We start from the raw sequence: 14,768 nt of genomic DNA, 5'->3' as shown, positions 1-14,768 counted from the left end.
TTTTTACTTATTTTTGTGATTTTGTTTTTCCTCATTTCATTTTTTTTGTTATGGAAATCTTAATTAACAAGACAATAAATGCATTCTGTCTATCAGATGAAAAAAGGCTGCTGTGCTCAAGAGGAAGGCAGAAAGAGAAAGAGAAGACCTACATTCCTATCCTCCTCCCCGTTGACTCTAATCTCTCCTTTAAAATGGCTCACACAAAGAGCCGGTGCAGACTAGCTAATTAGCAACACTTTAGGCCTCTGCAGATTTATATGTGCAGTGTGTATATTAGCTTGGTCATTGTGTGCATCCTGGGATCTCAAACTGTTTCCAGGGTAACTGCTTGCCTAGCAGTTGTGCAAGTGTTGCACACTTTGGTTTTGCTCTTGTTCCCTCTGCTGTGTCCATCTCTTTCTGTGAGTCCGGAGTGGAAGAATGGATGGGAGCTGAAAGGAAGGAGAGGGCACCGGAACTTTGATAGGAGGACCCAGCGTGAACTGTGTGGTTGGGTTGGCTGGGGGGTCTTGCAAACTGATGCTTTATTGTATCAGTGCCCTGCCCCTAATGAACCTTGAAGCCCATCGTCTGAGCACATGTCCATTCAATCCAGTTATGACTTGTGCTTTTTAACCCTAGGAAGTGTTAGGGTAAGAGCACACTTCTGCTGACCACCATCACTGATCAGTAACGGGGATGTGACCACATAGGCTGGTGGATTTTAGTGTCTGATCAAGGCTTCAGTCTCCATAGTGATAACTAACTATTTGACAACTTAGAGTCAACAATTGCCAGTTTTTTTTTCCTCACCCCTCTGAATACAGAGGATTCTTTGTGAGAAGTGTTTGTCTTGGATCATGCATGAGCGTGTGTGTGTGTGTTATTTACCCGACAGAACAACCTGACCTACCCACTGAAGTGGTTACAAACACTTCCATGGCAACCAAACCAAACCAAGCCCCTTCAGATACCCAGGTATGAGAGCATTACTTCAGTTTCCACAACAGAAACGGCACAAACACTCACAGATACACTCTGAACAATCTCGTCTCTGCTGCCTTCTGTCTGTTCTCTGACTCGGAGGTTCTTGATTGGCCATGGCGGCTGTGCGTGACTGTGTCCATGCTGGCTCATTTGACCAGACGGACCATGTCTTCAGACTATTTACTCTTTGGCTATCGCACTTGTAGCCTTATGGCATTCTTTCCAGACCAATGTCTTTGAAAAAAACCCACAAAAGCAAAGCAAATAAAAGGACACTGGTAGTGTGAACAAATATCTGCTCTCCAACTCTCATGCGGCACTTTTGCGATTATTACACGGCCTAGCTGGAAAAAAGCAGTAAAACCGTTTTGTAGATGCTCATAAATACAACATCTCAGCATCTCAGAATTAGGTCTCAATGGGTGGAAAAAAAAGAAAAAACTGGAAGTCTGTGGAAGTAATATGAAAGCCATCACACTCCAACAAACCTTTGTTTGTATGTTTATTATATAGCAAAGTAATTGTTATGAAATTGGGTTTTCACTGAAATAAAGATTAATGAAAGCAAAAATGGTAGAGGAAGGATAAAGAAGGCTGCAGGTGATTTCAGGACTTCAAGAGGAAGTTGGTGTTCTATGGGCTTCTTTGTAAAGTTACGGCATCGGCAGTGGGTGTCCTGTGATGCTAAGCAACCCAACTTCCCCCTCCTCTGTCTCAGCATGACCTCTAATGACCCCTGCACTCTGCTGACCTCTCACATAAAGAGGAAGGCCCGACCCAGAGCGGGTTAGAGCTTTTAGGAGGTGACACCACTCAGGGAGAGGCACAGGACTGATTTAGTGTCCGGTAGGATGCAGGAATGGACGATCTTGTCAGCAGGACACAGTTGACTACAACCGGTCATGCACAAGTACAGGAGTTTAGTATAATAAACTGTGTATATCACTAAAATTTATCTTTTTAATTCTTTCCTTTTAAAGCCTTTCCTTCCCCTTAATCACCTCTGGACTCTTGACCTGAGAATGAACTCAGGGAAGAGCTGGGGGTCGAACAAGACATAGCTGTCCCGGTGACCAGCATTCACCTCCAATTATTTAGCAAAGCTAAGGAGCCAGATATTCCTCCGATGCCGCCCCTCCACCTCCACCCATACAATTATTGAGTCTAGCCAATCTAACAGGAAGTCATACGTTATCTGAATCTTCCAGCATCTTTTACCGTCTGTAAGCACACATACGCCGCTCATACATCTGTCCCAACTCACACAACTGCACACACACACAAACGCACTTATTTTCAGCTATCTTTCATCAGTGTTTGTGTATATCTGAGATCTGTATCGGTTCCCCCTGATCTCCAGTCATCACTGTGGCTCCTTAATTACACTCTTCATTAACTTACATCAGCTCTGAGCATGTGTGTAACCGCCAGTATGTGCTGGAGAGAGGGGGGACACACAATGACTGCTGGTGTGTGAGTGGACACACGAGAGAGCGAAGCCAGGGAAGAACAGGAGAAAGAAAAAAAAAACAGAACATGACAAATGGGGAAGGGGATCGAAGCTCCAAACCAATTTCTAAAGCTGCCTTTTTCTCAACCAATGTTCCCTTTCAACCTCAGGGGAAAGAAGACCACTACCACAATCTGCTCCTCACTTTCTATTTGTGTGGAGGAGAGCCAAAGCGGGAGAAGAAACGACAGAGAAAAAGGAAAAAAAAAACTGACTTGGAGGACTGGTTTAACCGACTGATGAGTGGAACTCTCAAGAGGAAACGACACCTCTTTGCCCCCATCTACTCTTCATTCCTGCTACAGCAGTAACTGCTGGATCACTAGAGGCAATTAATTGATGAAGCAGAAAAGGGAGGAGACAGATTGGGTGAGAGGAAAGAAGGGGGCGGTGCAGTGCTTAAAACGTGGACTCACATCTGCAGAGAAGAAAAAAGGTATGGAGACTTAAAGACCTGGAGAGAATTGAAGACACCTGGTTCTCGTCAGGGCACCCTCCTCCCACCTACACACTCACACACACACACACTTTGAGGTTTGTTAGGATTTATCCTGCTTACATTTCTCCACTGCTATGCATCATTTCACATCCACACCCGGCTCCTCAGCAAAGAGCCTTACCCTCTACACTCTCACTTTTCCACTCCTGCCCCTACACTGTCCAGCTCCGCTCATTGTTTTCTCTTCCTCGCCCCCTCCACCCACCTCGATGATGGGGCAAAACTGCCCCCACCTCCACTTTCTGTCTTCCCTCTTTCCTGCTCTGTTCTTTCTGGGGAGGCAGACAGGCCACATTCCACAGGGAGGCCCAGGCGCCCTTTTCTGACACGTCTCAGCATTACACCCCTCCCTTATCCCTCTGTTTCTTCTTTCCAGCCTCCTAATGCCCCCCATCTTCCCACCCCACCCTGCTGGCTTTTTGCTCGTCTTTTTACCTTTGATTCCTTTGACTGCTCTTCCCATCTCAGTAGCCCCCGCCCTCCGACGCACACACCCAATTCCTAATTTTAACACAGACCAGCAAAATCTATCCATCCATCTGTCTGTGAAAAGTAGACACGGAAGACAGAGAGGCCAGTCCATGTGGTTTGATGGCTGACAATGACGGTGATTTCTCCCAGGTTCACCAGGGCCGCGAGGAAAAGATGGCTTTGTGTCCCGACAACACAGGGCTGTCAGGCCTTCTGTGTGTGAGGGGAGCTGGTGTGTCTTTCTGCTCCAGTGCTCACCGGCATGGTGTTTAAGCACAAACAGTTGTCTGCACAACACCTTCAGGTAAGGGACTCAAGCGTGGAGGAGGATGGAAAAGAAGGAAGAAGAGGTCTAACCGAGACATTGAGGTGATGGCTCGGGTTAGAACTGAAGCCTGTGTGGCCACACAACACGGCTGCGTCAAAACCGAGTTAAACCGGGATGGAGGTGAGCGTAAAAAGAATCAAGAAAGGACACCATTTCACCAATTTTTCTAAAAGAGCTTCATTGTTTTTTTTACATTTTTTCCCCATTAAAAAAGGCAGATAGTTTAACTAGCTTTTCAAATGTATGCCCTTGAAATAACTACCAAAAAGTACAAAAGGGAATGCAAAAACATGTCACACTTGTTTTCCAAACTCCGATAAATACAAGGAAACCATTGTAAAACCTTTTCTGTACTTTACATGTGTAATATTGAAACCATTTCAATGTCCTGTAAAAATGTTCATGATTTAAAGTTAACGGAAAAGCATTTGGAAAATTTCACATTTAAATATGTGTGTTTATAAAAACAATCAATAAAGCAGTTGGTCTTAACAGCACTTTCATGTTCTCCAGGCAGCGAAATACCATGAGGAAGGAAGCAAAAAGTGAAAGGCTGCTAATACTAATCAGGACTGACAGGGACTTTTAAGAATTTAACAGCCTGTGTGTGCCAGCTGGCATGCTACACACAACAGCAATACTCACTTCCCTATAAAAGTGCATCTATAGAGGCAAATATCAAAAATATCTGTGTATACAGAACCAAAAGCTACACCCCAAAACGTTAATGCATCAAACTATTTTTAAAGAGTTAAACTGAAAGTGTAAACTACACTAAATGGCTAATTGACACAGACAAAGGTGGGTGTAAACATTTTTGTGACCTGAAAATTGGAATTTGGAGGAAAGGTTGTGCTTGTTTTTCACGGTCCAGAGAGGATAGAAGGAAAAAGAAGTCAGTAAGGGAGAGGAAGAGGAGAAGATGGAAAGCGAGAGGGAGCAATGTTTGTGGTTGGTAACCCGCTCAAGAGAGGAAATACCAGCATGTACGCACACACACACACATCTATATACACACATGCAGGTGCAAAAACATAGAGAGTGCACAAAAAAAAATCCCAGAGAATAAAGACCCGCTTTGTATGAGCTAAAAGTTTAGTGTTAATACATGTGTGTTTGTGCATGTGTGTGTCCTCTGCTGAAGGTTGCTGAGGAAGCAGGGTGAGGAAGCAGTCAGAAAGGGGAGCGGGACAGGAGTGAAGGGCTTTGAGTGTTCCTCATTCACCTAAGGCTCCATAATTATAATTAGAGGGAATAATTTTAGCAGCAGGGAGGAAACCCAGATTTTCTTCCCCCTGGGTTTCCTCAACTCAAAACTCAGGTGGTGTCAGAGAGCCTAGAGCTTACACTGACCCTGTGTGACGGGTGGATACCACTTCCATTACAGGCATAGTGAGAATGGTTAAATCTGTCAGCAACTTCAGCAATTAGAAACACAAAACATCTGTAACTCTACAGATCTTCATCATTAACTACCTCGCAGAAATGACTAATATAATAATGTCAGGATTATATGTGAGTGCGTGTGGCCTTTGGGAGGTTCAGGTTCTTCAGAAAGCAATCAAGATACATTTATTTAGAGAGAATTTGAAGGAAGGAAAAATTTCCAAGATGTTCCAGGAAAAATTTGGAAAATCAGGCAGACACAGTGGCCAGATTCTTAAAATGTGTGTGAAAAAGTGTGTAAGTTTTAGAGGAGTGATAGAAGAGATGAATCACTTAGATTAATTGGCAAGAAAGGGATCTGATGTGTTAAATACATGCAAACACCATGGATCAGTGAAACTAAAAAAAAAAAAAGAAAATAAAAAAAGAATCAAGCGAGCTGACTTTTAAAACAGTGACATTAACACTTCTGATCCTTAAGGATCCAAGCCTAAGTGGAATTTGTGCAGGCCTACACATGCAATACTGGTTTCTATAAGTTAAAAGTACTTCCTCCTATTTCTCGAAATGTAATACCAGTGGGAACCTGATGCTGTGATTCCTTATAGCAAAGTGTGTCAAATTGGAATTAGTTGGCACATCATAAGAGCGGTAAAATGTCGAGACAACCTGTCAGAGCTTCAAACTGCTGGCGCGAGCAAGACTGACAGTCACTACAGGCTGGACAACAAACTGTTGTCACATCTGTGCGTTACGCAACACCTCAGTGTGTACATGCTGTTCCACAAAATGAGCCCCGCTTATGCATTTAGATTGCACGCAAAGGCGTTGTAAAACATGTTAACCAGTAATGTTGTAGGCATGCATGGCATGCACACAAAAGTACACAAAGGGTCCCCAATCAGTAAGGAGCACAAAAGCATGCATACACACACACACACACACACACACACACCTGTTGCTGTTGCAGGTGCAGTAGGTCGACTGGACTAATCTCTCCATTGACGTCTCCATTGGACCCGCCCTCTCTACCTCCTCCTCCATCTGACTGGCTGCTGAGGCTGCTGACTCCGTTCTGGTTGGACGGTGTCGTTCGAATGGTCTCAGATGCTGATTCCACCATCATCACTGGCACCTGAGAGCAAAGGGGGGAGCGGACACGCAGATACGGTTAACAAAAGTAACCAGGGCCGACTGAGCAGAATGCCTGCTCCCAACGGGTAAAACAAATAAAGCAGCAAAGTAAAGCAAATTCAAGCACACACGGAAAGAGTCGAGGGCTTACACTCGTGCATGGGAGAATGTGATGTGTGTGCGTACTTTTATTTTGTGCAGGATTCATGTACATATGTTTGCGAGACAGCAAAGCAACACCTGTGCCAGAAACTTTTTACCCCTCTGCATGTGAATAGGTGTAGTGATGTGTGTGCATGGATTAGCATCAGATAAGCAGCAAATCTGAACTGACAAGGCTGTTAATACTGTGCTGTAAACTTAAATGACACACACTTTTTTTCAGTAATCAGAAGTGGCATGTGTGCGCTGTGTGTGAGCCAAGAGCTGGCTGGTCTTTGAGAAAAGATCTGTGTGATGCACCTTCAGAGGGCCTCTCTAATTAGAGCGTGTTCCTTCCACAAAACCCGACAAAACGAGTCGTTCCTGGATGTGTTGTTGTTTTTGAGAAACAACGCCTGGCAAACACACAGGAGCATTTGCCATCGTTAGGCGCTTGAGCGTGGGAGAGAGACACGGAGGCACACACGAGCGTACCGAGCTCACACACAAGACGGCTAATACAAAACAAAACAAACCTTCACACAAGCACGCAAGCTGTGAACTCCTAATGACGAGCTCAATCTCGTCTTTCTGCCTCATCCAGTTTTAGAAATTAACACACACAAGTGCATACTTTTAAAAAGGGAAAGTTCTGTTGGTTTTATTTCAGCAACGCAGGGTGGGTACACAAAACGCCATCGAGGCATTCTACCCGCCGTCTGTGTGCGTCTCAGAGGCGTACATGCCATGCCTTCTGGGGAAACAATAAAAGCCATTTCATGAGAGAATCCAACTTTTCTTTTCCTCTGAGGAAAGAGCAGGTGAGCCTGTGGGGTTGTGTTTGAATTTTTTTTTCCTCTGAGGAGCTGACAGCGATTGAGGGTGTGGGAGATCGCTGGTGGCTCTGTTAATGGAATGCTGCCAGATGCTTGGAGACGGACAGGGACCTGAGCGTGTTGGTGTGTGTTTGGGATTCAGACATGTGTGGGCAGATGCGCTTCTGTTCTACTTAAAAGGTCTTGCTCACAAAATACATTCAAGTTGTTTCTTAAAGATTTTACAAAGTGTTTTTACAAACAAATCCATAGAATAGACATGTGAACTTTGGAGACAAAACTTTTTTACTTTAATCAAAAGTATTGGGCTCCTGGCCAGATGATATCTGCACTTCAATTTGACACGAGAACATTTTTGAATTAGAATTACTTATGCAAATAACTGCTACAAAAAATAAAAAAGAATTAAATCAGGATGTCAGTGACATCTATAGTTCCAAGGTGTTGAAGCAGCTACAATATAGAGATACGGGATGACCCGATCAGAATTTTTTGGCTCACATCTGATTCCAAGTCATTTGATTTTGTGTAGCTGCCAATATCAAGTCTTGATGCAATACTTTTGTAACACATTAAAAAATGAACAAATTTAATAAAGAGATTGAGGTTTTCCCCTATTTTTATTGTATTAACCTTGTTTTATCATTTCACACTTAAACAGAGCACTTTTGTCGCTTGAAAAAGTAAAAGTAGTGCAACTATCAACTAGAAAATGAGTTAGTAAAAATAGGTGTTAATTAGTCGTATGAGAAAGTTTGGTGACTGTAGTTTTAGGATCTTCATAACTATTAAACATTTTTGATCATTTGTGATTCATATCTCCAAGAAAGATTCTTAAAGATTCAAGATTTGTGTTGTTGCATAAGTACCATGAATATTCATGACTTATATTAGCGCAATCATTCATTAGTTTTGGCTGTTTTTCAGAAATTATGTTTGTTTCTGTATCACTTTTTTTTGGATTTTGCAGTTTGTAGACAGTCCCTTGGCAATCATCTCACTACTGACTGTCAGAAGCATGGAGAGAACCATTCTCTTAAAAAAATTATATACATATACACAATTTCTTCTTTCAAATGCCTTTGAAGGTTGTTGTTTCAGTTAAGACGAAACAAAAGAGACATGCTGAGTTTAAAATGTTAATTAAAAGAGTTATTGAGCCTGGACGACCAATCTGTGAGTAACTGAACTGTGTCTGTGAGCCTACTGCTGCTGTATTCTGCTGCGCTTTATGGCAAATGTGTCTAGTAGAGTGTTGGTCTGTAATAATAAGCTTTAAATTTGTAGTGCTCATCATAATGATGAGAATAAAATAAATATTCAATCCCTGATTGAAAGACCACATTCCATCCAGATAGAGTCTAAAACTCTGACGTGATTTCTGAACACATGATCGGATTGACACACCCCTAGAAGAGTGTAAAATGTATGTCCTTGATTTATTTTTTATTGGCTTTTTAATTGAGTTTGGTAGATTTTCTCAAATCCTTAAACGCAAAAAATCTTCCTTCCGTGATCCACCTCTTCATTGACTCTCTCCTCTGGCACCTGAAGCCACAGCGAGCAGCACAGCGTTATTGTGACATTTAAAGTGAGTCACTTAATCTCCAACTTCACTCTTCATCTCTTCCTCCTCTGGTTCTCCCTCCTGCCCTTGACTCCTCCTGTGTCTAGACCCCTGATGGGTCAAACTACTCCCTGAGGTAATATTATGAAGCGAGCCGTATAGTGCTGACTGATCAACAGTCCTCTGACTTTGCACTGCACTCGAAACTCCTCACATCATCGCACATTTCACCAGGCATGAATCACCGCTATGCTATCTAGCCCACGCTATACTGCTCTGTCCTGTAATGTACTGTTCACCCATCTGCTTTTCACTCTTTCTCATTGACCTTATTAGCAATGACGAGAGGAGAGATAAAGAGACGGAGAGACAGAGCTCGCAGGTGGACAAGGGCCTAATGGGAAAGTGGGGAGTGTGCAAAGATGGGAACACGTGCCCTTCTTTCATACACAGGCAGTGTGGTGGTATGCTCATCTACAGGGTGTGTACTCTGTCATATCCTGTAATAGGTGTATATAAGCTGGTGTAATGGAGGTCAGGAAAGAGGCAGGGGCATAAATCTACCCTGAAGTCTCTGATTAGGGTTATGATACACGCACACACATACAGAAAGCTTTAAGTGTTACTGGCAGAGAATGGGAGCAGAGGCCTGCCTCAACCCGCTGCTTTCTCTGTCTGTTCCTCTTTTTCTAGCACTCTCAGCCTTCTTACATGCTCAAGCCCTCTCCAGCTGAACCCCTGACCTGAGAGTGTGTATGGGGAGACATTCCCACTAGCCTGAGGGACTGAACGAGGGAGGGAGGAGCGCAGATCAGAGAGATAAAGAATGTGTTTGGAAGAGAGTGAAATAAAAGGCCCTCTTTGCCTTTTAATTGGGATGGAGAAGAGGAGAAGGGAAATGGGACTCAACATGTTTCTGATGACTCGGGTGCATATAGATGTGTGTGTGTGTGTGTCTGGCTAAGAGGCTGGCACCCACCTTTGAGTTGGGATGGATTAGCTCACCGCTTGTGTTTATGTGTGTGTCTGATGTGATTGATGAGCTGAGAAGAGTTGGGATGAGTCCTGTTAAAACATGTTGCTTGTTCAGATGTTCCCAAAAAAATGTAGCACTAATAATAATCAGAGCTCAGGGCTCACTGTTCCTTCACACTGTGTGAAGTTCAAACAAGCCTCGCTGAATGCCCAGTGAGCAGCTCACCGCGCTGACTCTCGGGCTTTGTTCACGGGATTGCCACTGTCAGATTCCTCCTGGTCACCGCTTGTCAGAGCGCCAAGCCAGACCACTTCCACTTTCCGCATGTTTCTGTGTGGGAGGTGTGAGTTGTGTACCAAGCGCGTTTATGTGTGCATCTGTGTTTACAGCAGCTTAGTGAGATAATAAGTCTTTATCATGTTATGCCTCATGTGGGAATATTTCCAGCAGTCCCAGAACGCCTGTTCTGTTTCCTCCGCCTTGCATCAGCTCACAGGAACGCTGCTTATTAGGCAAAGAACTGAGGGAATAAGGGTGGGAGGGAGAGTAAGTGAAGGAGGGAGGGAGAGGGGGGGTTTAGGGAAAAAATTGTCTGTACCAGTATCTACGCTCCATCATGCCTCTACTTTCATCTGACTATTGAATTATCTCTCCTGCACTCTGCTTGCTGTCTTTCCCCCTCTGGTTATAGTGGCAGGTTCAGCCCTGGAAAACATTAAAGTCTTCAACCCTGAAATAGAATCCACACAGGTTATTCATATGATCTCTGATAGTTCAATCAATATTTGTGAGGAAGACGAACACTCCACTAGAAGGGAATGAGAGAAGCGGGCGCTCCGACATGTTTTGTAATCAGGATACAGAATTCTGAGAAGCTGCTGCTGACAATGATTGGTCCTGTGGATTTAGTGAGTGCACGCTTGCTATATTATTACCAACTACATCAAAAAAGCTGTTGATTTTATTGTAACTGACGCCCATATGCTGTCATGAGTCCACATAGTCTTATTTACTGACTCAAGGATTTTGCCTGAAAGAATAATGCTACTTTCTGCTTTAAAATGGACATTAATATTTAAAGACGGGCCAAAATTTAGATTACGCATCAATCTCCCACAATGCAATTTGTTATAGTCTTGCGCCAAATTAACTGTGACACGGCCCTGGGGGAATCTGATTTAACCCTGAACCCCTGAACAAACGGGGAGATTTGGGATCTTACTTTTTAGTCTTTGGTCTACGGTAACGTATTTGGTGGTGTTATGTGCGCATAGTCAAAGCAATGAGAAAAAAACCCCAGTATGATCGAGTTTTAAATGCATCAGATGATACTCGAGAGACACAAAGTGATATGTTTTAGACACTCATTATTTTCTACAAATAAATAAAACAGCAAAACTATGGATATTCTAAAGGAATTCAAATAACTTTAGTTTTCAGAAATTTTGCATCAATGTGTGGAGCATATAGTGTCAGTCTGTAGTCATTTACCAACAAAAAATGTTTGCCACATATATAAAAGAAAGGTTTTTTTTAAGGCCACAGAAAATGGGAATCAGAATTTTAGCAAATCCAAAAATCAGAAGGATGTTCGTTTATGATTAAAAATACTGAAGAAATAACAGCTGCAGTCAAAATGATAATTCAATGGAAAACCTGTTTTTAAAGGAGTTGAATTAATAATCCAAACTGGATTTGGATTCTTTTTGCATAAAATTTCATTAGGACTCTTGTGATTTTCTTAAAACATGTTAATGTTGACACAACATATTCTTGTGTTTAAAACCAAACTCCATTCATATTGATAACTACAAGGTTCGGCTAAAAGGCTTATATGTTCCAGACATCCTCAACAATCATCCTGACTTTTATTTAAGAAGGATAATAAAGAAAAGACTAAGAAAGAAGGATGCAAAGGGGTCTCTGCGTGGCATTTCTGACATGCATTAGCTTCAATAAAAGAGGATGAGGTCAGAGCGAAGCTCAAAAAAATAAAACGGCAAACTTTTTGGCAAAAACACAGGCAGACATAAGCCCACACACATGAAAGAAAAATAAGGAAAAAAAAATTCTTTCCAGCAATTCCCTGTCCAAACTAGGTTGCTGTCTCAGCAGCTGCACAATGCTACCAACCACTCATATTTTCAATAATATACCAGATCTGCCAGGCTGACTTCCACACACAGCCTCAACTAGCTGCTAACAGCTCTGCTCCAGGCTACTTTGGCTGGCAGCCTTCGCTTACAGGTTGGCTCCCAGCAGAGGCCTAATGTGAGACGTCTGCGGCGTCTCTGGCTCTGCTCCAGTGTTAACAGGTGAATCCCATTAGCTCATAGACAGATAGTCAGTCAGACAAGAGCCAATATCTACAACTGACGGGCTGGCCGAGTCCCTTCAAAGGGCATTGTCAACCTGGAGGGGCGAGTGTGCAGTTCAGGCCTACAAGTAGGAGCTATAGTGTTCTTTTCAGCAACAGAGGTTGGCTGCTGTTTTATTAGGTTGATTAAAAAAAGATGAAAAAATGTAAAAGAAAAAGCAAAACTTTCCCGAAAGTAAAAACGTTTTGCACTTTTTTTAACTGAAATTTGGAACTTTATGTCCGCTTGCTGTGTTTGTTCAGCACTACTTCCTTGACTTCTCCCTTTGAGTGTATGACTATACGCCCATGCATGTATGAATATTGAGTCTGCTTGGTTGCCTGCAGACCTCAGAAGACAAAGTCCCTGTTTGCAGAGTCCATAAAGATTAGCCTTCCTCGGTCAGGTGGGTTCTGGAGCCATAGGTAAACACACAGCGCATTCCGCACCGATGAGATCGCTCCGTATGTGTGTATGACCGGGGCAAACATACACTCCTGCCTTCACCTCAGCCTTTCCTTTAGAGTGCAGTAAGTGATTTACCAGCCTGCTGCCTGTTCAAAATACTGGAGACACAAAGATACAGACAAATATTTGTAGAAGGAGCGGACTTCATGCACACCTCATTTATCTGAGCCTGGAATCACAGGTTGAGCATTCCTGGAGAAGTAAAACTCAGGCGTGTGGGTGTACGTGCTCTCTCAAACCTTCCTCGAATCATATATGTGAAAAACCCAACAAAAGAACTTTACCTCAACCTTCAGAACTAGACGAGTCGTAGGCCAGTTCACGCAGATATTACTCAGGCTATGCTTAACATAGAAGAACAGAGGTGAGGAGGAATGCAGGGCAAGTAGTGGAGGAACTTTGAAAAAGGCCATGTGCCTTTATTTGGATCTGAAATCAGCTACAGTGCAGCAGAGCAATTAGCAGCTCTGTCCTATGAGAGCTCTTTATTAGAATGACCTTCACTGCAGCGGGGGCGAGAGAAAGAACAGGGAGACATTTTGAAGAAAACACAGGAACAGGTATCAATCAGCAACTGCAATCAATCTTTTTTTTTCCTTTTTAATTAAAGCCTGATGTAACATTCAGTGAGGGTGTGGTGAATGTCACCAAACTGATCCACAATCCTCAACGCACAAAATCAAGCACAGGTTGGTCTTTACAAACCTCTAGATGTTTGTGAAGGTGCACGTAGAAAAAGTGGAATTTCCTTTAGTTAACATATTAATAAGGAAGTGATCCACTCCTTACACTTATTTCCCTTCCCTGTCACTGAACACATTACCCTGTCCCTAAATCTAATTACATGGAACGATTTATATTTTATTAAAAGACAAAATTGTGGAAGAAACGGCAAAGAGAGGCACATTCTATGAAGACGTAAATGTGCCATTGTTGCCTTCAGGAGAGACATAATTTCATTTGTGATCAAAATTTGCATTACAAGGCAGATTAAATGAAAAGATTCAACATTACCTGGAAATGAGCAATAGCAACTTCCAATAAGAAAAGGCTACAATGGATTCAAAAATAGCGGGGCGGAAAAATTAGAAATAAATAAATATCAAAGTGGACATGATATAAATTTGTACATCGGCTTTCAAGTCTGGCAATTTGCATTTCCTATTTAATTAATAGATTGGATCGGAGTAAGTTTAATCAAACATAATTGAATAAGTCCAAAGTAAAACAGGCCAGACTTTAAAGGAGACATGCAGTGAGAATGATAGCATGTCCAGTTCTCAAATTAATTGAATTTTAGTACTTTTGAACTCCGTCTACGCTGTTACAGAGGTAATTAACTCCCATCCCATCCAAAAGTGCTAAAAACAGATGATATCCGCATGCGGATTCAGGTGATCTGCAATTTTCCTTCTCCTCCAAAAGCAAAATAAAAATCAACAGTGCTGCAAACCAATGACAGCTTATAACATATTCTATGTTATTGTTAGTTTTTTGTTCTTCTTACTCTATTCTTTTTACTTTTGTCTTACAGGCCACAGCTAAAATATTAATAATTTCTCAGGCAGTTCTCATTGTATTAAAAAATGTCTCCTTTATAATTTATCAGAGAAAGAAAAATCTTTGTTATAGTGACAAGCATGCTAATTAATGGAAGTAGAAGGAACATTGAGAGAGTTCATACTAATTTGGAACATGCTAATATTAATAGAATAATTTATGGCACAGTATAAATAAATTAATAGAGTAATACATTTGAAAAAGGGATGCCTTCATTTCAATTTAGGAGAAAAAGAGCAAAAAAAGAAAAAGAAATCTGCCTCTTGGACAAGGACATTAATAACGACGCCTTTTTACCAGACCAGAAAAGGAAGAGACAAACTAAACACGGCCTGTTCACTTTTTAAAAAGCATCAATATTTCAGTCTGTTTATGAAAATTGGATGAGCAACACATGTTTTTCATTTCTTGTTAAAGGATTTCTTGAGTGGTAAATTTGTGCAGAATCTCCAGATCCCCCCCCCCCCCCCCCCCTTTATAAACGAACTCTTCACGTTGGCTTCATGCAAACCAACAGATGTGCGCCAGGCAGTGGGCAAAAGAGGCAGAGAAACAGAGGCAAAGAG

At 42.2% G+C, this 14,768-nt stretch overlaps 1 protein-coding gene across 2 annotated transcripts in view; it reads right to left on the bottom strand.

Moving 5' to 3' along the window:
- The window catches only part of foxp4 (forkhead box P4), an 86,333-nt gene that overhangs the window by 49,014 nt on the left and 22,551 nt on the right, over positions 1 to 14,768 (bottom strand). For both annotated transcript variants that reach the window (XM_023954651.1, XM_020702951.2), the window contains one exon: positions 6,119 to 6,298. In XM_023954651.1, the coding sequence (XP_023810419.1) occupies positions 6,119 to 6,289 (171 nt within the window). In that variant the 5' untranslated portion in view covers positions 6,290 to 6,298. The remainder of the gene's footprint in view (positions 1 to 6,118; positions 6,299 to 14,768) is intronic.

The sequence above is a fragment of the Oryzias latipes genome, chromosome 5 (assembly GCF_002234675.1).
Source record: "Oryzias latipes chromosome 5, ASM223467v1".
NCBI lineage: Eukaryota > Metazoa > Chordata > Actinopteri > Beloniformes > Adrianichthyidae > Oryzias > Oryzias latipes.
The sequence above is the reverse complement of the archived record's forward strand: the minus strand, read 5'-3'. Positions and strand labels throughout refer to the sequence as shown.